Source organism: Amblyomma americanum, chromosome 9 (genome assembly GCF_052857255.1).
Source record: "Amblyomma americanum isolate KBUSLIRL-KWMA chromosome 9, ASM5285725v1, whole genome shotgun sequence".
NCBI classification, from domain to species: Eukaryota; Metazoa; Arthropoda; class Arachnida; order Ixodida; family Ixodidae; genus Amblyomma; species Amblyomma americanum.
This window is the reverse complement of record NC_135505.1, coordinates 71,513,762-71,540,422: the sequence shown is the minus strand read 5'-3', so window position 1 is coordinate 71,540,422 and position 26,661 is coordinate 71,513,762. Positions and strand designations below refer to the sequence as shown.

General features: G+C 45.6%; 1 protein-coding gene across 1 annotated transcript; it reads right to left on the bottom strand.

Moving 5' to 3' along the window:
• Positions 1-4,185: 4,185 nt before the first annotated feature.
• On the bottom strand, positions 4,186-26,041 carry LOC144105261 (fructose-2,6-bisphosphatase TIGAR-like). Its single transcript, XM_077638402.1, is given in 7 exon segments — positions 4,186-4,496; positions 4,498-5,079; positions 14,985-15,095; positions 16,573-16,647; positions 17,806-17,924; positions 25,065-25,102; positions 25,869-26,041. Coding segments are annotated over 7 exon segments (1,116 nt in total). The 5' UTR covers positions 25,895-26,041; the 3' UTR covers positions 4,186-4,331.
• Positions 26,042-26,661: the final 620 nt, after the last annotated feature.

Genomic DNA, 26,661 nt, shown 5'->3' with positions numbered 1-26,661 from the left:
CAAACGGAATAATTCCTGACGACAAGCACAGGTTGGACTGTTATGTGCATGAAAATGGGTTATGTAAACAGAAGGTTATACAAACTTTTTCAAGCTAGAAGCACAAAATCTCCCAAGGCCGACTAACAGATTGCAATAAGGTACACCTGAAAATACGAAATTCGGAATATAAAGTACAGAGCAAGTTAATGCTGATTTATTATTGCAAGATGCATACAAGCACTTTGTGATCAAACACCTTGTAGCAAAAAGGGGTCTAGGAAAAACAACAGGTGGAGGAAACATCTTTCCATTTACAAGTGAAAAAAAAAAAAAATCTTTGTTGTCAGTGAGCCTGGTGAGTGACAGTTTCTAGGTAATTACGGTAGCATCATACTACCCTAAATGCCACGATCTACTCAAATAAATGAATGACTGTTCCGCACTGCTGTGTTTGGGATTACATAGCTTAAGATGGAATAACCATACCGGCTTCATTGACTGCTCAAAGAATAACATTTTCATTATCGAACGTTAAAACCATTTCCTATGCTTTCGCTAATCACTCCACCTTGCAAAAGAACAATCGTCATGGAGATGGAAGTCTGAATACGGACTGCCTACACATAAAACCCGTTTTTAAACCAACAGCATTATATTAGGAACTCTACACTCTAAGCACTTAAGGCCATTTTTTTTCATTTTTGCCTGGAGTAAGTAAGCAAAAAAACTCATTCAGCCAAAAGATGCCACCGGCACAATACAACTTACCATAGTTAGGAGCATTGCAGTGACTAAATATCAAACCTCGACCTCTTTCAGAAGTGCCGCAAAAGAAGGCTAACACACAAGGCAAGAGTAGCCAACATGAACAAAAATAATACAAAGACAATCTTGCTTGTGCCTATAAAAACTACAGCGAGTGAGTCAATAATCTCGCTACAGTAAAAGCTCTTTAATTCAACTCCCGTCAATCCGGATAATTCGAACTGCCTGCTTAGTCCTGGCCAAAGCCTATGTAAGTCTATGGCGTTGGATGCTTGGTAATTCGGATGCCACGGGTCTTGCACCGGTTAATTCGACCAGCCTCCCAAATGGAGGCCGCGTAAAAACAAGGCTGCCACATCAAGAGATCACTGAGATAGCCCTTCTCAAAACTGGTGTTCTATGCTGCAGAGTCACCACCGCACCATGACGTGCGTGCGATAGCAGGCTTGATGAGGAATGAATGGCCCCGTCTCCACGGACAGTCCAACTGCTTCGTTTTAGTTTCGCTTTTCTGAGCTTTGAGCCAGTCCGCAGCGAGGGTGGCTTGACCAGCCAGCCAACATAACAAGGCTGAGCATCGTTTCAAACACTATTTGGTGCAACACTATTCCCCCCTTCCTTTTTTTTCCTTCTTTCACATCGTTTCCTTTGCTTTGGCCCATGTGGTTCCATTCTTCCAGTGCACTGAAACTGCGTGCTCACGCTCGTCACGTGCCGCTCGTGCGGTGAAGCCTTCTCAAACGCGACGGTGTCGCATATGATGGGCATGTGCGGCAGCAGTGGAGCTCCACCATGTCCCATTGTGAAGGATGCAGGTGGCCACCACGATTCTGGAGCCATTCTTTTCCGATCCTCCTGACGGTGTGCATGCAATAAAACATTGATAAAAACGCGAAAAACGGTTTGCGCTGTGCTGTTCTCATCTCAAAATCAGGCAATCATTGCCCAGTCCAGTCTATCACCAAATAAATTTACCATGATGCAAGCAGTTCTCGACAGTTTTATTGGGGGTCATTCGACAATTCCTACATTTTTTCCGGTTCCTTAAAGTTTGGATTAACGAGCTTTTACTGTATTAGGAAGAAAAAAAAATTGAAAGGAAAGTTCGGTTTGGTTTTATGGTCTTTAATGTCCCAAAGCGACACAGGCTATGAGGGATGCTGTAGTGGAGGACTCCAGATATTTTCGACCGCGTGGGATTTCTCAACGTGCACCGACATCGCACAGTACATGGGCCTCTCTAGCGTTTCGCCTCCATCGAAATGCGGCCACCGCGGCCGGGATCGAACCCACGTCTTTCGTGCCAGCAGCCAAGCGCCATAACCACTGAGCCACCACAGTGGCTGAAAGAGAATTTTGCCGCCGCTTTCGCACAGGACGCATATGGCAGGACAGGAATCCACACATATTCCTTTAGCGATGAGATCAAGTCAAGAAAAAGAAGACAGAAAAGCATTGGCACCACATATTCCACCGCTTAAAAACACATCTGACACTGAGGGAACGAACAGCTGCGACCAAAACTTTCTTAAAAAGATCACAATTACTGCAGAAGCAAGGAACCTAGTGAGGTTCAAATGACCAAAACTTGTTCCTTTCACTGTAAAAACTGAGTGCAACTGTTAACAAGTCATGACAGTGAGGTCAACAAGGAAATATCACCAAGCATGTCTGATTTCCACTTTGCAAGCCTAGTCCCACTGAGCTGCGTTAAGTGAAGTCAAGCAGCCCAGAGTGAGTTAAAAACGCTGCCCAAGCAGTTTTGTGTCACTTTCAGCGAGTGCCTTTCGTTTCGCGAAATGTCATGGTGAATGAATTGGTGCTACATGGCAATAGAAAGGTCTGTCTGGAATTGGTGCTGACGACAACTGAGGAAAGAATGTGTGCTTCCAATTACTCGCAGTGCTGAAAAATTTTAAACAAACATTAGTTTCCGCAAAAAGCGCTGTCCCAAATGTTGAGGACCTGGCAAGGGCCCCCAAAAAGAAGGGGGTCCTTACCAACTTCACAAACACAGAGAAAGAAAGATGCACGCAACATCGATGTCGCGGTGAGGCTAAAGGAGAATTAAAAGTCAAAGGAAGGTCGTTGGGAAAAAAGACACCCAACTTTTGCAAAAACCTTCTGCTTGTCTTCACCTATATACCGATCCCAACACTGCTACCAAAATCTGACACCTCGGACTTCACTTGCTTTGGAGGCCACACATCAGGAAATTTGGCCGCTGTGCACCACTGACCCTGGCCACGAAAAGATAGCTGGCAGCCACGATTGTCAGACCAGTCCTTAAAAAAAAAAAAAACCTGCACAATCGATCACAAAAAGCTTACGGCTTGGTCTCGGTTTGTCGCCGATTGTGACATCAGCTAGCCACTGTCGATGCTCGAGAATACGACGCACTCCCGCTTTGTCGACAACGTTCCCAGCACAAAAAAAAAAGAGAGAGAGAGAGAGAGAAGGTGGGGAGGTCAAGGAGTGAGAGGCAGAACACAGCACCACACCCACACTGCCTTGCACGCTCTTTCACTTCCGACGTCTCGAAGTCCACACTTACAAGGTGCAAAATACTGCTTCCACGTGATGCACACACGAACAGGAGGGAAAAAAAAGAAGTAAAACGTAGAAAAAAAAAACCGCGCTGCTCGCACAAAGGCGGCGACACGAACCACAACAGTCCCCGCACTGCCACACGCTGTCTCGCCGAAACCGTGCATAGCTGCGGGAGCTACGGCGGGAACGTGAATCGGCAACGAAATTCGCAAGGAAGCAGATGGTTCAAACTCTGTGCCTGACTGGTTAGTCTCTGGGAAAGGCTCGTGCTCAATGGCTGACACTCTGTCAGCGTACATGTCAGGAAATTATGATTCTTATGAGTGCACAGAAGGATAAACGTAATGTCATACCATTAGTATAACTTCAGCTGCATCCAGCAAATGTTTACTGCATATAGGGACTGTACAAGTAGAAGCTACACAAAAGGGAACAAGTAGGCACAAAGATGCCCTTACAGCTGTTCTATACCATTGTGGCGTGCCCCATTGTGTTTCCATGCAGTCTGTGTAGAAAACAATGTGCCAGCTACGCATAGCGAGGTGCTTTTTAGAGCACAGTGGAGTTTTTAAAACTCTTCACTTTTAAGAAATGGAGGCACAGTCTGTCGCATTTGCAATTGGGGTATAAGCCCAATTTTAGAGCAGCTGGAGGCAAGGAATCAGACCGCATCAGCATGTGCTCATATTTGTGCCTTTCATACAGATTCCACTTGTATACAAATCCAGGCAGTGCTCAACACGAATAACGGTAATAGAGGTGACATGTTTAACTAGCATGCCTATTTCAAATTCGATACCCCATTACCTCCCACCACATCTGATTTTCAGAACAGCCCCTCTTATTCTGGTTCCACCTGCACACAAATGCAGGCAGTGGTTAACAGGAGTAAACGTGGTAGTGGTAACATGTTTACCTACTTTAAATCCGCTCACACCCAATTAGGTCATGCAAGCTTCAGCTCCCACAGTGTTGCACTGTCCCAGCGAGACAGACCACAGGGCTTCACAACAGTCCCGGTTCCCATCTCCCCACTAAAGCGCTGTCGCGTCCGCCGATAGGCCCGCGGGCTGCGGCTCTCGCCGCCGAGGCGTTGATGAATCGCGCCGAACCTCCACCCCACCAACGCTTTGACTCAGGAAGGGACACGCGCTGCCGCCCATCAGGTGCTGCCGGTCATGGATCAAGTGGCAGACGACGCTGGGGCCGGTCGCGCGGTCCCGACACGGTGAACTTGGAGATGCCCGCATTGGGGCTGATGCGGAGCGCCTGGCAGCGGCCGCCCGGCACGCAGCAGCCCAGGTCTTCGACCAGGTGCCGTACCATTTCGCGGAGGAGGGCGCCGTGGCTCACCACCAGGACGCTGGCCAGCAACGCACCTCCTCCGCCACCTCCTCCACTTCCCGCTACTTCGCCGTCGTCGGATGAGCTGCACGCGGACAGCTTGCGGGGCGGGTCTGGGGGCCACTGTTCCACGAGCGGTGAGAGGGAGACATTGGGCGCTGGGTCAGCGGTGACGCTGCCATCGTCCGTGGTTGCCGCTGCCACGGCGGCACCGGGGCCGAGTGCGGCACGGATGAACTCATCGGCAAAGGTGGGAGTCGTCGTTGCCGATGCTGGAGAGTTATGGGAAGGCAGGAAGGAGGGAGGCGAGCTGCTCAGTGGGGGTTGGTCTTCACGCTTGCGCTTGCTGGGGCTCAGGTTCTCCAGGTCCTCGGTAGGGGGCGCTCCGCGCAGCAGCTGGCAGAGGTCATCGAAGAAGGCGACGGCGCGTTGCCGGACCTGCGTGGCAAGCATCGTCGGGAGGTAAAGAAAGCATTTAGGTAGACCCATAAGCAAAATAATCTCAGCGGCGAGAGCGTGCAACAAATCTGAAACAGCACGGAACCAGGAGCGGCTTGCATCCACTTGATCCATGAGAGGTAGTGCTGTGCGTGTCTGCGTGACTCAGTGGCTTGAAGTGAAAATTACGATTTAAGGTCATGACATTACGCCACGAAAGAAATGTTACAATCAATTACTTTGGCACCCACACCCACACCACACTACCCATGTGCTAAGTGTGGTCATCACTTTACACCAACAGTCTCTTGCAGTTACTGTGGAAGCTCTATACGTGTTGCTGCCATCACCTAAGCTCTCCCCCTCTCCTTCTCTCATAACAGCACAGTTTTCTGCGGTGTTCATCTATCGACTGAGCACGAAACAAGTCAATTAGTCTGCTATGGGCTGAGGCATAGTGTAGCAGCTCGATTATGAAAGGACTGTTCGAATGCTGAAATACACCGTGCCGATGCAACCCAGGCAAGCCGAGGCACAGATGTGAGCAGACACAAAATGGACGATGACAATTGGCGGAAGGTGGAAATCAGAACCGGAAAAACTATACATGGATGCGAAAAAAAAGGCAGTGGCACACATAAAAAAACCAACAGTGACCAAACCTAAGACCGATGACCTGCCTAGTACCGGGTACCAACCGAGTGCCGAGTGCCCCCAGCTGTTTACAGCGGATGCGAACGGAAGCGCGCCCGAATCGGTCATAGTCGCATCGCTGGTGTCTCCCATGATAGAATCAAAATGAAAACAAAATTTTCGTGACACTTTGCTACGCCAGAAAACTGCGGTCTCTTGGATGCCGAAAAGTGGCCGAAAGACCGTGGGCAGACTTGCGCCATAGCATTCCATGGGGCGCGCTCAGTGAGCAAAATTTTACCGCTCTAAAGAACATTTTCTGGCGCTGAAACGTGCCAAAAAGCACAAAAGAAGTGTCCTTTCGATTATGTGCCCATTCATTCTTGCGAGTCGCGAGCGAGGTGAGCTTTCGGCAACGAACTGAGCTGCTCCCTGGCTGCCGCAGTCGTCGCTAAGCCTAACCATTTCACATCGGCCAAAGCAGACGAAAACTCTCGAAAGCGTGCGAACGTCATTCCCGAGAGTTTTCGCTTCAAACGAGAAGGCGACCCGCTGGTCGCGCTTGCAATCGTGAACAACGGTGTTGTCAGGCTGCTGCCTCGTCGCAAGCGACTGCTGGTCACACGCCTTTTGCCGTGTTCGATGCGAGGAGCTACGTTAACAAATCGTGAAGACGACTTTGGGGAAGCCGGTTTAGAAATTTGCTTGCCGCTTGCCATAATCGGCCTGCAATCGCAATAAAACACCGCCCCTAGCTTCGGTGCACTTTTCACGGCGCAAATTCACCCAATAACTTGTCGAAAACACGAAAAAACCCGAGCGTCGCCAGCGGCGAGTTGGGCTGTCAACATGGCGGGTCAACGCAACCACGGTCTTTCCCCGGCGATTTTCTCAAGCCGGTCATGCTTGATTCACGCCATCCGACTAGACAAACGGTCTAAATGCGCAGTAGGGTTATTGAATTTTGTTGCTAGACATCTGTCAACGGCGCGGACGCAACGCTGCGCGAACACTGACGCTAGAACCGTAGAATTAGCACAGTGTCGTCGACATTGATGCGCTCAAAAACTCTTGCCGAAAAACTCAATTGCAAACTTCACAGCTGTACACATCGGGAAAAAAAGAAATGCCCGTAATCATGCGAAGCCCCTACTGCAAAACCGTTCATTTTTCACGATCGCGCTGCGCACCTACAATGCGTGGCTAATCATTTTTTGAGCACAACAAACACAACCTCAGACTCGAGCCACGGCATTTCCGTGACCCCCCCCTGCCCGAAAGCGGCCACTGCCTTCGCAATTCGAAATACCCCAAAGGTTGAATGCATGGGCGGCGACCGCGGCCTAGTGCAATGCTTGGTCAGATTAGAGCAGGGGTTGCACACGCCCGGTAAGAACTTGAAACACCCAAAGCTCACTGCCTTTTTTGCACCTGAATAAAGTTTTGCTTCACTGAATACATTGTATTTTGACTTCTTGCCGTTGCGGTGCAATTAAAGCTCGACTGCTTTAGATTTTCTCGGGTGCTCGCTTATATCGAATTACAGCTTATAACGAATTTTTTCGCCGTCCCGCTGACTTCGTTATAACGAGGAATTACTGTATGTCTGCACGCATATATGTAAATTCACCACCAAATGGCCAACTAATGTGGGCACCTCAAAGCTGGCATGAAATGGGGGCGAGAACCAAGCGAAATTGCACTACTGGCACCTTTATGGCCTCGTTGCAAGGTTTTCACAAACACTTTGCAAAGAGAGAGAAAAAGAGAGTTCTTTCATGGAAGGGCAGAGATTTCAGCCAATGTATTTAGTATTTTTGTCACATGAGCAGCTTTCAATGCCCAATGAATCAATGGCTGTTTAACTCAATGGGGATTGGTCAGCCCTACACAGCAGTTTTCATTTATTACTGAACTCGATGGGAATCACCTCAATGGAGGTTTATAAGGGCCCTTGAGAGCAGCTTCACTAAAAAAAAATCACTACATAAAACTGAGAACAGATGAGATGAATTGTTCTGATTTAATTACAAATTTTTAGACAATGTTTACCAGTTCATAAGCTATATTTTTTATTCAGTAGTCGAAACCCCAGCTCACCGAGAGCAACTCAGCACCTCAGTAACTCGGTAATGTGCGAAACAGAAGTACCCATTCTTGCACTTGCAGTGGAGAAAAAAGGAGCTGAAAATTGTTTTTGAGGAAATAAAGGTGCAGTAACTTTCGCACTTCTCCATGGACACCTTAAATGCTCAGTGGCGGAAGGGAAGAAGGTGGGAGTGAAAGAAGAAAGAGGTGCCACAGTAGAGGCAGATATCCCAGTCATTTCCACTTGTGGCGATGCAGGTAAGCCATGGTTCAGTGGTACCCTAAAGAGTCTTTCACGTACGAAAAAACACCTTTTTCGCATTGCTAAGCAATCCAACTCAGCCGTCAGGTGGGAAAAATGTATTTCACGTGTCTCAAAGACTATGCACGACTACTGAAGCAGTACAAAAGGAAGTTCTTCCACGAGGATCTTCTGCACATAATGAACCAAAATCCCCAAATGTTTTGGAGTCTTCTTTCCCCAATTAGTCATCATACGCACGACATATCACTTTTTAACTCGGATGGTTCACATGTGCTGCCAGACAATCGATCCGATGTAATGAAGTCGTACTTTTCTTCAGTTTTTACCCATGAGCCGAAAGATAATATTCCAAAATTTCCTGGTACCAGTTTTTCACGGATGCCGCCCATTATAGTCACTGCGGAAGGTATAGAAAAGCTTATCGACAAGCTGAAATTATCAAGTAGCCCCGGTCCTGATAGCATTTCTGCCAAAATACTTAAAGCCACCAAAGTCCCAACCAGCCGTATATTGCAGATAATATTTGCCCAGTCCCTCGCTCAAAGCGCTCTTCCAACAGATTGGAAAATTAGCAAAGTAGTTCCTGTATTTAAAAGTGGCAACCGGTCTGATCCATCAAATTATCGCCCAATATCTTTAACACACATCGCCTGCAAACTAATGGAACACGTCATTTATTCTCAAGTTGCCGTACACCTTGACAACAACGCATTCTTCTTCACTAATCAGCACGGTTTCCGCTCTGGTCTTTCTTGTGAGTCGCAGCTTTTTGAATTCACTACTGATCTTCATTTAAACCTGGATTCATTTTTTCAAACTGATGTTATATTCTTAGACTTTTCTAAGGCTTTTGATTGTGTTCCTCACTTGAGACTCCATCTGTAAACTTTCTTCTCACAGCCTAGACCCATTAATCTTATCATGGATCAAATGCTTCCTCACTGACCACTTTCAGTTCACCGTCACGGGAGGGCATTCTTCAGCCTCAACCAAGGTTCTTTCTGGCGTTCCACAGGGCTCAGTCCTTGGCCCGCTTCTTTTTCTCATCTATATTAACGACCTTCCTTGTGGTATTTCATCATCAATACGCCTCTTCGCAGATGACTGTGTCCTCTACCACCGAATTTCATCTCAAACCGACCAGACCACGCTTCAGGATGACTTAATTTTAATAGATGACTGGTGCAAAGAGTGGCTGATGCAGCTTAATATCTCAAAATGCAAGTTTATGTAAGTTTCGCGCAAACGCTCTAACATCACCCACGTGTACTCTTTAAACTCAGTCAATATTTCACAAGTACTAACGTATCGTTACCTCGGTATCCTAATCTCAAGCAATCTAAATTGGCCCAAGCATATAATTAAACTGGTCACGGAGTGTTCCAAAACACTGGGCTTTATTTGAAGAGCATTATCGTTGTCGCCCCCGGCCCTCCGTAAACTGGCATATGAAACCTTCGTACGATCCAAACTCGAATATGCATGCGCAATCTAGTGTCCACATCAGACTTAGGTATCTCATCAACTCTTTAGAATCTGTGCAGAACGAATCTGTGCGCTTTATATCTTCAAAATAGGACTACAAAATCAGTATCAGCAGTATAAAATCATCGCTGGATCTCCCCTCATTGGTCTTTTGCCGTAAGATATCACGACTATGCCTCTTTCACAAGATATTCTATCATTTCACGCATCTGCGCCAATCTTTTCTTCATCCACCTTCATCCACGCTTATTGAACAGCTTAAGTATACAGCGCCTGCATGGATCAACATCTGCTTTTAATAAGTCATTTCTACCAATTGCAATACAGGAATGGAATGAATTGCCAGATTCTACTGTCATGGAAAGTTACCCTGTAAAATTCAAAGACCGGTTACTGCCTTTCTTTGAACATTAAATTTGTCAATATTCCTTTTGTCGACCATAGTTTGATGTGCTTGAGCCACTCGTTTGTAAATCCCCTTCTCTACTCGATTGATTTTTTTTGTAACTGTTTTAATAGTGTTCTCATTTGATGTTATTGATTGTATTTGTTGTCCTAATTGTCCTCATTGTATGTTTATTGCCCTCATTGTATGTTTTACTAGATTTGTTTTTTTTTTTCAGCCTCTTTGACTTTGTTCTTGTATTTTCCTACGTACGTCGCTCCCCCAACACTTATGTAATACCCTGAGAAGGGTCCTTAAGGGATCAATAAATGATGATGATGATGATTTCCAAAGGAGCTCTGCAGTGGAGAACTGAAGTGATAAGGGGAGGGGGGCAGAGGGGAGCAAGCTAGTTGATGCCGTCTTTTGTCCTGCTTCCCCACCTGCGTTTCCTTCCTTTCTTTTTACCTGCCACAAGGCTGCAGCTGTGGCAGTTCAGGAAGAGTGGTGCGCAAAGGGAGGAAGGCTCGTTTCTGCACCACTGCACAGTTCTGGCGCACTCCCTGCCATGTGGTGCATTACCAGAATGTGCTGTTCAATGTCTTAACTGAGAATTTCCCCAACTAGGCTCTAAAATCCGTATTTCAGGCACTTTTTTCCCTGTAGCAGCTTGAAAACTCCGGCAATTTAGAAAGCAGTAACACAATTTTGGTGGTTAAAATTCCCTGAAAAACTAAAAATTTCCTTTCTGCCAAATTTTACCCCTGAAATTCCATGAAAAAGGGAAAATTCCTCAAATGAAACATTGGTGATACCAGAGCATGCACTGCAGTCTGTATTAATTTCTGACAAGCTAGCAAGCAAGAATACGAGAGTTGCCCAGCTGAACAGGCAATTTCGCTGTAGTGATCTTTGCTAATGCGGCATTAAAATTGCATGGGGATACAAATCTGGGCAGGACATGCGGCATCCTTTCTTATACAGGTCATTTTGTAAAAGAGGTGTCCACTATAGAGGCATCTCAGGACATTTCCACTGCTGATACAAAAAACACTGATTTTTAAAAGATCACTAAAGCGGAATGTTAAGCTACATTGATAGGTTAGCGCTGCGTGATAGCAAATACGCAACTGTTACCAAAAACAAAGCACTGATAAGCAAGCAAACCGCATAAAAGCATGTAAAAGTAAGGCACATGCGGTGCCACCACTTGCAGAGTCCTGAAACTTCACCTGGCCACAACTGGTTCACAGCCAGCCACGACTGGAGAATTGCAATTGCGATTTTTCTATTTCTCTTTAGTGTCCCAACAAAACGGCCGATGTCCTGAAGGCACGAAAACTGAAAGCTCAGTGCATGCCATAGTCGTGGAGGGCAGGGGAAGGGACCTAGTACACTTTTATCTCCTAGTCCTATTTAACACTCGTGTTAAAAGGGCACTCTCAACTGCCGTTCAATTGAACGCTAATTCAGTTTCCAACTGATGAACTGAATGGCAATCAGCAGTAGGTTCTACGAAACTCAGTTTAGCCTCTTGATCACGTGATCCTGCCATGTCAGGGCAATTTATGTATAAAAATACGCTTGCACTAATGGTATCTATAATTTTAAACATCAATTTCACACACCTCACCATTCAATTCCAATTTGTGTGCAATTTTTCCATTTTGCATACACCACAGCTGAACATCACATCTAGTCAAGATATTCCAGTAGAGACATATTTGGCTTGCTCATTTGGCAGCATCCTTAAGATCCTGCTGCACGTGTTTGCACTCGTGCGATTAGTGAAAGTTGTAGGTTTGCACTTATACTAGCCAGGACAGAAACTTTTTCATGATTTGAGAACAGACGGTAGCATGAAATTCCACTGAATTATCCAATGCGGCAAGTCTGTCATCTTGACAGCTGACCAGCTCAATTGAGACCACCGACCTCAGCTAAAATGATCTTCCTTTGAGATCTCAACGGTATTCAGTGGAATCATCCGATACGGCAAGCCCATCTAACATCATCTTGTCAATTGACCCGTTCAACTGGACCCCCTCACCTGCACGACTTCAGCTCAACTGAACTGCCTTTCAGATCTTAACAGCACTCCACTGAATCACTTGATGCGGCAAGTCCGCCGGCTGCCATCTTGTCAACTGACCCGTTCCAACTGGACCCTCTCACCCCGACTTCAGAACTTCAGCTAAACTGAAATGCTTTTGACATCTTAACAGCACTCCACAGTATCACCCGATGCTGCAAGTCCACCGGCCACCATCTTGTCAATCGACCCGTTCAACTGGACCCCCCACCTGCACGACTTAAGCTCAACTGAACTGCCTTTGAGATCTTAACAGCACTCCACTAAATCATCCGAAGCGGCAAGTCCGCCGGCCGCCATCTTGTCAACTGACCCGTTCATCTGTACTACCCCCACCTGTATGGCTTCAGCTAAACTTAAATGCCTTTGAAATCTCAACAGTGTTCCACCACATCATCCGATGTGACAAGTCCGTCGACAACCATCTTGTGAGTTCAACTGCCTGTGACATTTCAAAGGTAGTTGGCGCAGCCGTGTAACATTAGTAAATGCCATTCAGTTCAATTGTTGGTAAATTGAAATGCTGGTAAAGAACACCCAAGTAAGATGTGTATTAAACAGTTAACAGGTGAACAGGTCAACATAAAAGTGTTGGAGAAGTATTGACGGCACATGATGAATGCAAACGAGAAGGCCAGAGGAGCAACAGCTAGGCTTGTTTTATGCACAGACATGGTGCTAGCGATAGGCGATCAGACTGCGATAACGAGGGCACCCGCGCAGATGACGTCTGGTGGTGATAATGCAAGTGCGGGCTACAAGAATAAGGCTCATGAAATAAACCCTTGTCTTTTTCTGGTTGCTCACTTGGCATGCGTGTCATGACACAACAGTGGCGACGAAGTAGGGACCTGATCGAATGGCCGGAGCGAGCTAACAGTATCGCTGGCGGTGTTAAAGAGATGCCTGCCAACTGGCCCCCAGATTTCATCAAAACTGATGGCACCTTATTCGCAGACATGTAGCCAATACTGCTATATATATATATTTTTTTCTGAATTTCTAGCAATGTGTGTCCTCGAACTGAAAATGATTCCATGATTCATAAGGTGTTAATTTTGGAAATCCTGAAATTTTAATATCCCAGTTTGGCAGTTTGTAAGAAGTGTTGTACAAGCATGTAAAAAATTAACCACTGATGTGTTCCACTGGAAAACTAATGAACTGGCTTTTTTAAGGCATAAACATGCTATTTAGGTTAAAAAATATTTATTCTGAACCAAATTTCTAAATGGTGCCTCAAAGGGTTAAATGGTGGGGCTGATATTCTCTGCGGGCTGGCACTTTGTGCACGTGGTTTCGAGTTTCCCGGACGCGAGCCCCGTATCGGCGGCAAAGGTTCAACCTGCGGCGCGTGCGGGCTCTCAACGCGTCCGGAACATCGCGCGCTGTCCGCCCACATGATACCTGCCGTGCTACTCCGCCGTGTCCACTGAAAAAGGGCCACAAGTTGGGCTTCTACCACACGAGGCAGATTTAGGGTTGCTTGACGGCGGAACTTATCTCTGATCTGTCAAGGGAACTGTCTGGTCCAAGACCCTTTTCCCAAGCATCTCACCCCAGAAGAGCCAAGTACCTGGCCGGGGTAAGAGTTGCAAACATCAGAAAACCGGTGGGTCCCCGGCGGTACTAGGGGTTGAACCCAAGCACCTCCCGACTGCAAGGCAGATGCTCTAACACAAAGCCACGCTTCGGTCATTCTCCAACGTCGTCTCCAAGTTGTCACAGTTTGCAGAACTCTGCTGTGCCAAGTCCTTTCATCGCGAATACACAAACAGGAAGCAGCGAAGTGCGTGGAAGGCATACAGTTAAACCTGGATATAACGAACCTCCATATAGCAAATTCTTCAACATTCTTCATTACCCTTTAGCTCGGCCGTGGTGCCCCCACCTCCCCCTTCATCAGACCCCACTCATAACGACAATGCGGGAGCCGTGGCGGAGGTGGCGGTGGCTGCTACTGTGGTCGCACTATTAGCGCAATCGCGAAACGTTTCTCCGTGTTTATGACTTCAAGTAAAGCAGTTTTCTGTAAACATTTTCAAGATGATTTCGCCTACATTTTTTATTCTGGTTTCTGTTCTGCAGTGCCCTTTCGACTGTTCTTGCGAAAACTGCGTGTAATGAAAACCTGGATGTAATGAAAAATCTTGGACTTTTGTCAATTTCATTATAACCAGGTTTAACTGTACACCTTTATGGATACAGTCAGCGGAGGAAAATGGTGGTGGTCTTCAAAGCGAGAAGCATGTACCCACGACAAAATGCACTGCAGTCCTGAATTTGTTATCGTGACACTGACAATATCTGACGTTTTGATGAGTGGTTATACACATGCTTACACAGAGTGCATGCAGTAACATATAGCCAGTTCTGAGGCTGGTATTCGACCCTGGTTGCAAGGCTTTCAAGGAAGGCCAACACCGATGGCACACGTGCTCCACCATCTTCACCTTTTCATTCCGGGCGTGCAGCACAGTTCCCACAGAAGAGGGTTCGCTTCCGCGTCTGGGCTCTGTCCTATCCAGTACATTGGTCCGCGAAGTGCCAAAGGCACTACAGTTACTAAACACCAGGCTCATGAAACTGGTCGCCACCCGCCATGTGCACATGTAAACTTGGGGCATATTCTGGGGCATATTCGCGTGACACTAAATCATGCCACGACCCGATTTAGTGTCACACAAAGCTTTACAATGTGCCTCAAATTTACTGACCCCTTCCTCCACCATACTGGCAATCAAAGGTTGGTGATTTCTTTGGGGGTGAAATTTGATTTTTCAGATATTTCTGCGGTCCTTCAGGCCCCCTCCGAGAGTAAAGAAAAAAAGGGGGTATTCAGGTGTTCACAAATTTCAGGTAGCGCTTTGTCGTTAGCGGGAAGACTTTCATTTGCCCTCACTGTCCCGTTGACAGATCAGAATGTGGGAGCGAGCAGAGTGACGTGTAGGACCCACCTGGGCTAGTGTCTCGGCGCCCGGTGGCGTGTAGGAGCCCACCGACTGGTTGGCCTTGTTGGAGGCCTCCTTCAGGTAGCAGAAGCTACGGCCTTCCACCGAGCCAAATTTCTGTGCAGAAAACATCACAATGTCCGGTCAGTGCTCCACCTGACCAGTTTTTGTCATTCACCGATTAATGAATCGATTCAACATTGAGTTCTAAGAAAGATGGCATGTTCTGGGATAAAATGCAGTGAAATTGTGAGACACAAATGCAGGGCCTCGGCTTTGTTGATTGGCAGCAAGGTGCCGAAAGCCATGGCACCTATGTGGCAGAGCCCTGAGCCGGCAGGCCTTTGTCATCATCATTACCAGCCTAACAACATCTGCTGTAGGACAAACGCCTTTCCCAAAGGCCCCGTCCTGTGCCAGCTGCACCACAATCTTTCTAACCTAATCTCGTCAGCCCACCTAACACTGTGCTACCGTGTGCTACCTAACTATCGGTCATCTTGCAATTAGCATAACAAGCCCTGCCCAGGCCCGTTTCTTATTCTCGGTTTTGACCAGGATGTCATTAACATACATTTGTTCACTCATCAATTATGCTCTTTTCCCGTCTCTCAACATTAAATCTAATTTTTTTCGCCACGGCTCATCACGCTGCGCTAACAATTTAACTTTAAGCCTTTTCGTTACCTTCAGGTATTGTGTCACAAACAGGTTAGACAGTTTTAAAAATTGTCCACAAGTACTTTGTGTGTTCTTCTGTGCTTGCACTTAACTTGCACTCCGTCTTGTCTCATTTTCATATTTTGTCCCTTTAACACCACTCTTCCGCCTGTGCAATGTAGCTGTCCAATTTTAAGTTTGGGTAACATTCCAGCATTTCCATACTCTGCAATCATTCCATTTTGAACGGAAAATTGAATGTAGTTCAACATCATGATAACAAAGTTCACATTGTGATGACATATTCCAAAGCCTCTGGTGACTGTAAGGTTTGAGCCATCTTGTTTCTCTGAGCAACAAGACAAATTGAACCGCAACATCTACTCGGTCGAAAATACGCCTGAAGTAGATGCCCACAGGTTTTGGTCCCAGGAAAGCCCAATCACGCACAAGGAGAGCACAGCAGTTTCTTACAAACAGTCATGTGACTGCGAGAAAAATTTGGGCACAAACAAGTGAGAACCCCACATATTGGATGCGCTTTTCATTAGTTGTCAGCAGCTCTCATGTTTTGTGCCACGAATCTTTCCTTCGAAGTGGCTGCAGGGTTAAATCCTGCTATAGTGAAGTCATAAGACCGCTCAAACTGCTTTGTTACAGTTACTGCATCGTCATATCCAAAGGACTTCAATTACGGCATGCCTTGCAGAGAAAAGTTTTTCTGCTTGGCACATCTTTACATTATAGGAAGTCATAGCACTAACAACAAGGTACAAGTCATTAGAATGCTGGCAATTCCATGAGGATCACGAAATTCCACAGGTTAAGCACAAAGGTACTTCCCGCAATAGTGTGGCTGCCTTGCAGTTTTCTGCACACAGCTGTAGTTTAGGCACTCCCTGTGAGTAGCGATCTCTCACAACAGAGCACTCACCCGCTCCCGGAGCCGCTGGTCTTCAACAATGGGACCGGGCGTCACCTGGTTCTTCTCCAAGATCGACAGGGCTGTCTGGAGACAAAAACATAAGCATACGCATGGTGGGTGAATTCAGATACTGCTTCGGGCAACAAAACATCACTAATGCTTCCCATGCCCTACCTTAGGCCACTGACTGGTGCCTAACAGGCAACATTTTCACTCAAAGGCTCCACTGCAGCAAACGTAAAAATAAGCCCAGATGCATGGATGCAGAACTTTCCTAACCAAACACCAAGAGAAAAAAGTAACTGGGTTAAAATATTGAATACAATATTTCCCGTTTACAAAATCCTGGGACAAACACACAGAGGCCCATGCTGTGAATCAAATCAATTTGCAACATACAAAACATAAGATGCCACTCCGCGGTGGAAGTGAATGTTCATTTGGTTATGTTGCATGCAAGACACCATTAACAGCAATTTTTGTCATAAACATAGCATTTGCATAACAATGGAATTTCATATAACTGGCAACACAAATGGAAAGTTCGATTATGCATCGAAGCAACGAGAAAAGTTATTTTTAAGAGCCCTTGAAAAGATGTAAAGGTAAGATACAATTCTGCAAAGCCACTGATTGCACTGGTGGTGCAAGCACTCTGTAATGGCTAGGCAGCATAAGCACCGGATAAAATTTGCAATCTTCATTATTTTCTCATTAGCAGACCTAACTGCACAAAAGTAAAAAGCTAGTAATTTTATAGCAAAAATACAGTTATTCGGGTAAATAAATTTATAGAACTATGACAATTTCTGAATGTAAAAGAAAGATAAAAATGCACACAAACACTCAGGACCAAGCAATAAATCTTTAAAAAAATTTAGAGCTGTTTCACCCTCTGCCTAGTGCAAGGGAAGAGCTACAAATTTTTGGCTGCTTTACCACTATGGTAAGCTATTCCAGTGACATGATGTGCCTGCAGGCCATCAGCCTCTCTGATAGGCTGCCACATTGGCCTTACACTTCGGAAAAACATGTTAGAAAAAGTTTGTTCTTCACTAATGTAAGAAAGGGATTGATATATACCATGGGAAGCATAAATGAAAACTGTACAAACTTTTGCTGTTTGCCCTGTATGCAATACAACCGCCATATCACAGGGTTAGAGACCACTTCACAACAGTCATCTCTACTTTCCACACGGCGCGTTTCTCTGCTTGGTTCCAGAGAATGTGCTGGACGCACCTGTTTGGCACGTGAAAGGTCACTGCTGTAGACGTGGGTGAACTTCTGCTGCTGCAGGTGCTTTCCAAGGAGCTCTGCCTGCTCCAGGCCGATGCTCGACAGCGGAACATCCAGCTGACCTGATTGAGAAAGTGATGCGCAAGGTGCAAAAGAGGTGCTTGCTCGAAATCGGCTGAGCAAGCAAGCATGCAAGAGCAAGCCTCGTGCTGCTCAATTTATACATTTATTCACTAGCACTGTAAGCCTTCGTCAGGCTTATATACTGGAGTGGGCCAAATCATGTGCACAAAAAAAAAAACAGCACGGACAAGGAAGGAATGATAGGAACAGGAGTGAAATGGTGATAACAATCTCATAATACTCAAATCACATCACTTTTACATGCGGCCCACCCCCAAAAGAAAAGACAGCTCTACTTTTTCTCCGAACACACCAGCGTTCAGAGAATTCACAACTTCACTCGGTAAGACATTCCCCACTTCAATTGTCTTTGGCAAAGCGTTGGTTTTACCACACCTTACACCAGGGTTTCTCATACTGGGCTCTGTAGGACTCTGGTTCCTGGCAGTCAGGCAAATAGCCAGAAATTTTTTTTGGGAGGGGCCTGTGGGGCCCATGGCAACAGAGTAGAGCAAATAGGGGGGGATGCAGGTGTGGGGTGTTACTGGGTGGTACATGCCCAAAAAGAGCACTGCCAAGAAAACCAGGGGTGTAGGCGGGAAGTAATTTCAAGGAATGTCCCCCCCTCTTTTCACTACACAGCCAGTGTCATTATTGACCCACTGAGTGCGGCAGTGATTTTCAGAGCCCTAATCCCGCTGTGTTATGACCCACCGGTGACCCAGGATGCAGTGAATGTGTTAACTGAATTTGGCTTTTTTTTTTTTTGAGGTGCTCATTTGCACATGTGTGTCTAGCAGGAAGGGACAGAAGCAATGACATAAAGGGTCCCTCAGCAGCTTTAAAAGGAATTTGTGTCCCCCAAGGATTTTCAAATGAAAAAAGACCCAGAACTTTTGCAAGGACCGTAAATAATCAGAATTCAACCACACCACAATAAACTACTACTAAAGCACGAAAATCTAAATGGCTCAGTACCATGCAAAGAAGCCCGAATAAGAACACTTTCTAGACTCATCTCTGGTTAAGAAACCAATAGCTTTTCTTGTATCTCTCTCTTCATTCCTGTCTTTGTAGCTCTATTTGTTTCATCCTTATGGCGCACCAACTAGCCTTAACTACTTTAACCGGTGCCACTGCACCTAATATCGCACGACCCTCGCTTTCTTAGTGACACTAGCTGGCTGGTCTTAAAGACTACAGCAGTATTATTTCGCATAACATGCAGTGATCTTCATGGGGGGCACTGCTTTCCACGCAAGCGGCCTTTGATATTAACGGCTGCAAAACTTTCCATAAGGTGCATCACCAAAAAAAAGCCGTGCGAGGTAACCAAAATTCGGATCTTTAAGATGGCCATGCTGTTCGCAGTCAATAACGTAAACTGCGTTCAAGTTGCAAACTTCAAGATTGTTGATCAACACACAACTGCCTAGCAACAAAATCAGTGAAACAGGTGCATTAACAAAAATCCTTACACATAACAGTTCGAAATTCCTTTCACTCAAAATAGGGGACTTTCAATCAAACGATAGTCCGAAAGATAAATTAAGAGGTAAAGAAGAAAAAAAGCTCATTTCCGAGAACAATGGTGACATACAGCAACAGCTTATATTTGTCTCTTCCAGATGGCGCCGCCATCTGTAAGAACTGGGAAGTGGCTGCTGAAAATAGTAACTTTTTGAAGCGAAGCTTCCCAATTGGTATGATTTCAGAGCTCTGTTCCACACTGTACTTTAATTCTAGTTCGCTGCAGTGTTATTCCACAGCAAAAGCTATCATACACGCTACTAGTTCCGGTGACGCCTCTGCTCTTCGTAGTCAGCCTGCTTGACATGTGCGCTCGACACTTAAAGCAGCTAATGAATGCAGGCACCACAAAAGGCCGCAAGAGTGGCAGCACCTGCCCAGGCACAAATTCAACTGTGGTGCCATCACGACCAGAAATGTGTCAGCTGAGATATATGGAGACTCCTTACCATAGTAAAAACCTGAATTAATCAATAATCATCAAAACTATCTATAAAAGCTGTTTTCAGTGATGCTATAGTTTCTGTCATTGGAACACAGTAATAAATCGACACAATCCATCTTCAATTTGCCTGCTACACGTAAAAATATATGTTGGCTGATGTCAGTGCCAACAGAACATTTAGGCTCGAAATGTTAGCCCTAACTAGGTTACGCTCATTTGACACAGCAGGACAAACCTCAACACCATTATATTTGACACCACTGATAAGCTTCCACGTTTAAAAGCGATCGTGGCAGTCTTCCTAAACAGCTAGATCATCTCGCACACAGTTTTTGTACTTCCCAGCGATGAATAGACATCGGGTTCAGTTGAGAGATTTGGCCTGGTTTCATAAGGTTAATCCCCACAACCTGATAAACGCCACATCTAAGCAATCTACACTTGAAAAGCTATATGGTCAGTATCTGGTCTGAAACCCAACATTAGCCCAACAACCACTGGCTTTCTAGCTGCAATGACGTTGGTGATAATGCCATAGTGTCATGAGCAAAAAAGAAAATAGGGATGAGTAAAACAGTGGACCTAATGAAAGGCATGTTAATTGGCACATGGCACTTGAGAGAAAGAGAAGAGGGAAGAAAAGAGAGGGGCAGTGGTATTTTTGGAAGATAAGGAGAAGACGACCACGAAACCGAAAACAAGGCAGAAGTAGAAAAAAATGAAGTGGACGTATAAAAGGAGGGGTGGCGATGTGGACAGGAGAAGCGTAGTAGGTGCGGACGTTGGCGCATGGCCGTCAGCTACTGCAGGAGGTATTCGATCGTGAGGCCTACTGACCAGGCGTGGTGCCCACTCGGTCCCGTGGACCACTACGCCGAGCCCCTTCTTCAGAAAGCGGGCCCTGTGTCAGTGCCTGCAGAGCGACGCTCAGCCAGTGGGTGTTGTTACCTCCCAGACCTCGTCACCGGTACGAGGACGTTCCAATGCCGACATCCAGCTAAGGCGACGTGGCAGCACCGACTCCCTTCACCTGATCCTCCTCAACATCCCCTCGTAGAACAGCGCCGTCTCTTGAAACAAGGTACCACTTGGGTTTTTGTCCGTACTCCGCGTCCGAGATAGCGTGTGAACCACCCGCGTTTGGTAGCAAGACTGTATGAGTGTGACTTTGTGGTTTATACATGAGGACCATTAGTGTGATAGGACTGCGGTGTTTTCTGTAGTGTTATTTTGGTGTATGTGTAGTGTGCTGTTTTGTTTGTTGAGTTTCCCCTACGAAGCCTTCTCTCTGCTTTATATGCTTGCACACACACAGAGTGCTTACCATTCTACCTCATAAGCACGCTTTTGCGCAACAAACATGATGCTTGTCGCCATAAAATCCAGCTTGCAGTAGTCAGGCTGCCACTGACATTGTTAAAACAAGCTGTCAATGAACAGCCTGGAGCAAAACCAAAGAGTAAATATATAGTTACAGACAGCTGTTACCTATACATATTGCAAATGAAATGGCAAGAATTTACCCTGGTCATTTGATACATGACCCTGTCTGTTGGATTAATCAAATCTGTACTAAACCTGTTGACCTTTATCTATAGATAACTGTGTTCTACTGATAAGAGATGCTACTTCCACTTAAAATGAAGGCTTTGTAAGCTGGAAAAGAGAATAACTGGAATACATATATTGCTTCCACCGGCTGTTTTCCCCCCCAAAAAACTGCGATGATGTCCAGAAAGAGTCCATGAGCTAAAGTATGTCATCCTTGAGATCGAAACGGTGATCGTGTGTAATCTTAAGTTTGACACGACGACGGCGCAGCAGGAAAAATAATGCTCCATTTTTAATCACAATTTTCTTGGCACAAACTTGGGGCCTTCTTAACTACACTGTTAAAGAAGAATATGTGATAGCATTTTAGGTTACCTGCTATGGTGTCTTCAATGAGTGTCTAATGGTCTTCTTGTTGGAACTCCTGTTGGAACCGGTTCGATTGCCCTTATATGGTATGCATGAGTCATCACCTTTTAGAACGTTTGAGTACCTTTCATTGTATTATCATATGGGACCTAGAAATCCACCTTAATCCACCCAATAATCCACCTTAATCCATTTTCTGAGTAGGCCTATTTCCAAAAGTTTGGGGGTGGACCAACTTCGGAATTATGGGCATCCTCAGATTTGGTAGTGCCCTATGATTATTCCACTGGTGGTCATGTGGTACTGATGATGTCGTGACCTTCTCGACCAATCAAGAAATTTCGTGACAGAGAAGTCTGAAATTTCTTGCAAGACACAACCTAAATGCTATCTCACTATTAAATGCGTATTTCAATAATGAACAAGAATCAACATAGGCAGAAAAAATTATAAAATCAATTTTTAATCTTAACAAACGTTGACTAAGCCGTTCCTCAGGGTTCCTTTAAAGCTTGAGCAAAAACGTAGCTGCAATTTTTTGCTTAATTCCTCGCCGTATTTTTGCAGGCTTGCCAAGATCTAAACTAGTGCCCTCGTATCACTGTAAAACTGCAGGTGCAAACCTTACAAAAAAAAAGTGATTCATTCAGGCATTAACAGATGCTAACCAGCCAGTCGTACATTCCAGAACAATGAAACCACCTATCAAGTTAGGTGACGCAACAAAACAGCTGCACAATGGCGACGTTGCTGACAACTTCATGGCACTATGGCTAGTTAGGAAAGCTAACCACTTGTCACAACGACACAGTGGTCAACTCGGGAACACTATTCAATGCATAAAGACGAGCGTTCCGGCATTTAATACAGGGCAACTAGGTGCTCTTTCAAGGCCCATGGGAACAGTGAGGATGACATCACCCAATAACTGTCCTCAATAAAAGTTGATTCTCTGGCTTTGGTCATGTCTGTCCAGCAAAAAAATTCAAAATTGGTTTTAAGGAAAGGAAATGACATAGTAACCATCTCACATACCTGGGGAGACAACCAAACCATGCCACAAGGGGAACATATAAAGGAGAGAATGAAAGAAGAAAGGAAGAAAGAGGTGGCACAGTGAAGGTCTCCCGAATAATTTCGACCACCTGGGGATCTTAATGTGCACTGACACCGCACAGCACTGCCCAGCAGCAAAAGAAGCTCCGGAAATCGGATTTAAAATGCTTCTCGCTAGTTAATTTAGAAGTTGCGACACCCTTACCAAAAAGGACGGGCTGCTGCCATTCTGAAGCGATTAGCGGAGTAGTGCAACCTCTCTGATCTGACCCCAAAATCGGTGTCAAAGCACGCAAAATTTAGTTGCAAAATCGCTCATTGACAGCGACACCTGTATTTCCATCTTTGGTCTTTTCAAGCTAAGTACAGCTGTATTTTCAGTGAGACTGGTCCCTTTGTAATTAGAATGCGGCACTCCATCGATGCAGGCCAGCTTCTGCCCTGAATGAATTTACTGTAATTTCCACCCCATCATTATCATTATCAGCACATTTGGCCATTGCGCGGAGTTCATTTGTGAGCAAATAAGTTAAAACACTTGCCACTTTTGTAAGCTTAATTTCAGGTGCCAACGTTTCTAGCACGTTGAAACCACTCCTCGATTGTCATAGAAGCGTTTTAAAACTAGTACATGGTTAGTTCAGCCACTTCACAAACAGAGTTGTCGTTATCACTGCTTCTTTAGCCATTGAAAGCTCACCTGAAAGTTTTTTCAAAAATAACTGACTGCCTCTGGTGATGCAACTGAGTTTAGGTTTCGTTTCACAATTTCAAAAATGTTTTACCAGGTATATTGAAAAATGTCCTGTTGTACTGAAGAGAGGGAAATGTTAGCAATATAAGAACTGCGAAATGTTTTCAGCAAATTTTGGGGCTTCCTTGTTATGAAATCAGCTACCTAAATATATTAAGGCATGTTTCTAAAAATAACTTTCAGCACGAATGCCCAAACTAAATTCATTATTTATGCTTTTCCGAATATTGTGCAACTGATGCCACATTACTTTTGTAGCTATAGACTCTGCTGAATACATTTCAAAACATATGTATCTAAATTGCCTACTATTGTTCACGTCAGAGAACCCCAGGTGGTCGAATTATCTGTAGCCTTCCAATGGCATTCCTTATAGCCAGAGTCGCTTTGGGACATTAAACCCCATAAACCCAGTTAAGACCAAACCTATTATTTTTCAGGGTACACAATTTATACATGTTTATACTAATAGCTTGCTATGAAACTTAGCACATTTTTCCTACCCACTTCCACTAGTTTCTCAATTCATAGCATATAACCTCCTCATCCCCTTCTCCCCAGTTTGCAGCTTAGGGACCTCCTGATGTATTAAAAATGATAACGCATCCAGCAACTCAGTAAGTTAAAAAAAAAAACAGGCCTGAACCCTGTCACTCCAACCTAAACCGTCCTAAACCTGGAGGTTTAGAGTAGTTCAGTCAGCAGTTTAGCACACTGTTCCATGGAAAATAGGCATGAAAACCCGACACAAATAACTGCGCAGTTCACATTACAATACGCTAGCTACAACGTCAGTCACGCATTCTAGAACGCTACAACTGTACGTCAAGTAGGTTAATGCAGCAAAGCAATGCACAAAGACAACATATAAACAACTTCAAAACTCTCAGTGTAGCTGAGAAAGCTTTGTGCTTCTGAGCACCATGGCACTTCGTCAACACACACTTGCGAGCACAAGTTATGGATGATCCTTGGCACTCATGAATGCTGAAAACATTCAAACACAAACCAGGCTGAATGCACAGTTTGAACACAAAGAGCATGACACATCGGTCTGTTGCTAAGCACAAGAAAGGCTAATAAGTGAACTTGAACATGCACAGATTCTGCCAGCTATGGAAAGATGCCTTTCCGTGCGGCTGGCTAGAAGAGATTCTCCAAAGATGCCAGCTTGCTAACAAAACAATCACGAAATGACGTTATCCATAGCACTAATTTCTCAGATGAGAGACACTGCATATTTCTTATTGACACCAGTTTATCATGGCTGGTCATATTCATACATTCGTCCTTTCTCGAAGGTGTGAATATGACTTCAGCAAGTCACCAAAGTTCAGGCGTCAGACAAAGCTCTAGCCAACACAAATAAAACTTTGAAATAAAGAAGGTAGGTTGTTGAAGGAATAATGTCACCAAATATCGCGGAAGCCTCACCTTGAATAACGTTGTCTTTGTTGTGTAGTGTCTCACCACTGAAAGGAATGTAGGGGAAAAAAAAAACGTGAGAAATGCGATCAGAGAAGCACTACACCATCGCAGGAAAGGCGGCAGACGTTCAGACGAGAGCACCCCGGCGCCGGCGTGTTTTTGTTTCTTCTTCACCACATCCCGGCACAATCGGACTGCGTCAGCGGCTAGCAACTGTTCCCAGCCTGCGGATTTCGCTGCCTCCATAACTCCAATGCGCGCATCATTCACGCCTTGCATAAACATACCGGCTAAAAGCATCTCTGCATTGATGATTTGGGTCAGGCGCGAAGCTGTATAAATATACCGCCGGTCTCGAACGAGTTGAGAAAGTTGATGGCGAATACGCGGCGACGCTGCGCCCGACAAGGCACGCGTCCTTTTTTTTTGCTAGAAAAAAACAAAACCTCCCCAAACAACAACCGGCGACAGTAGAATGAGTTGAAAGCGCATCTACATATCTCCAGTCACTCTAAAAAGAAACGCCGCGCGATAGCGTTGTAAGGCTTCGCCTTTTCGGGCCCGCATTCACGGCGAAACGCCGGGCTGCTTTTGCCAGCACAAACAAACATTGGCCGCACGGCCGACAGACTAAACGTTCGGCTCCCGCTCGATCGCGATCCCTTATTCTCATGCTGCCCGTAGGTCTATTCCGTAGCGGCGGGCCTCTACGGCGTTTACTCAAGTGCCTATGTGGCGGACTGGAAAGACGTGCAAAGGTTTTTGAAGGGGCGCCCGCAGCGGCTGCAGCAACGTGCAGGCAGTACTTACTGGCGGACCAACGTGAGTGCAAACATAACCCCCGCTTTTAGGGCAGTATCGAGGGCGGCGAAAACCTAAGGCACGCTCCCGCTGTGGCAGTTGTCTCTCACGATTCGCGCATATTACAAACTCGTACTACACACTTTCGCGAAAACACGCTCACTCGCTCGCACACATACACACGCACGCTCTCCTCTCTCTGGTTTTGCGGGACTGGCTGGCTCAACAGGATGGTGATGATGATGACAGCTACCGCGAGATTCCGTGTTGCGGGAGAGTGGCCAGCGCCCCCCTGCCGAGCACTCTCAATTCGATTCAAATCTAGACAAGACGTGAATGCGGTGCCTAAAATGCGGAGGTACAGGATTTTCTTTACTATCTTTGGAGCAAAATAGAGCCTCAGTTCCCATTTTGCCACGCATTTATTTCATGGCGTAAAAGCTGATTGCCAGAACTGTAGAAGCGTAGCTTGTTGGGCCAGCTTGTGCATTGGTACCAGGTGGAGAGACCAGCAGAACACGACGCGTAATCAAGAAAAGGAATTCATTTGTGTGAATTTCTTCTTGTGAATTCCTTCTCTTGCGTACGCTACCTGTTCTGCTTGTTTCTCTAAATTATTGCGAGAGCCAAAAAGGAGGGAAATTGGGCGAATTTGTGTGGTAAGATGTTTAAGAATTTTCATGGAATAACGTAGCCACAGCTGCAGTAAAGCAGGACAACGGGAAAAAAACAGTTGTTACAGAAAACTAGACTATATGCTACTTAGTTCACCGCATTATTGTCAGATGCACATACGGTATCC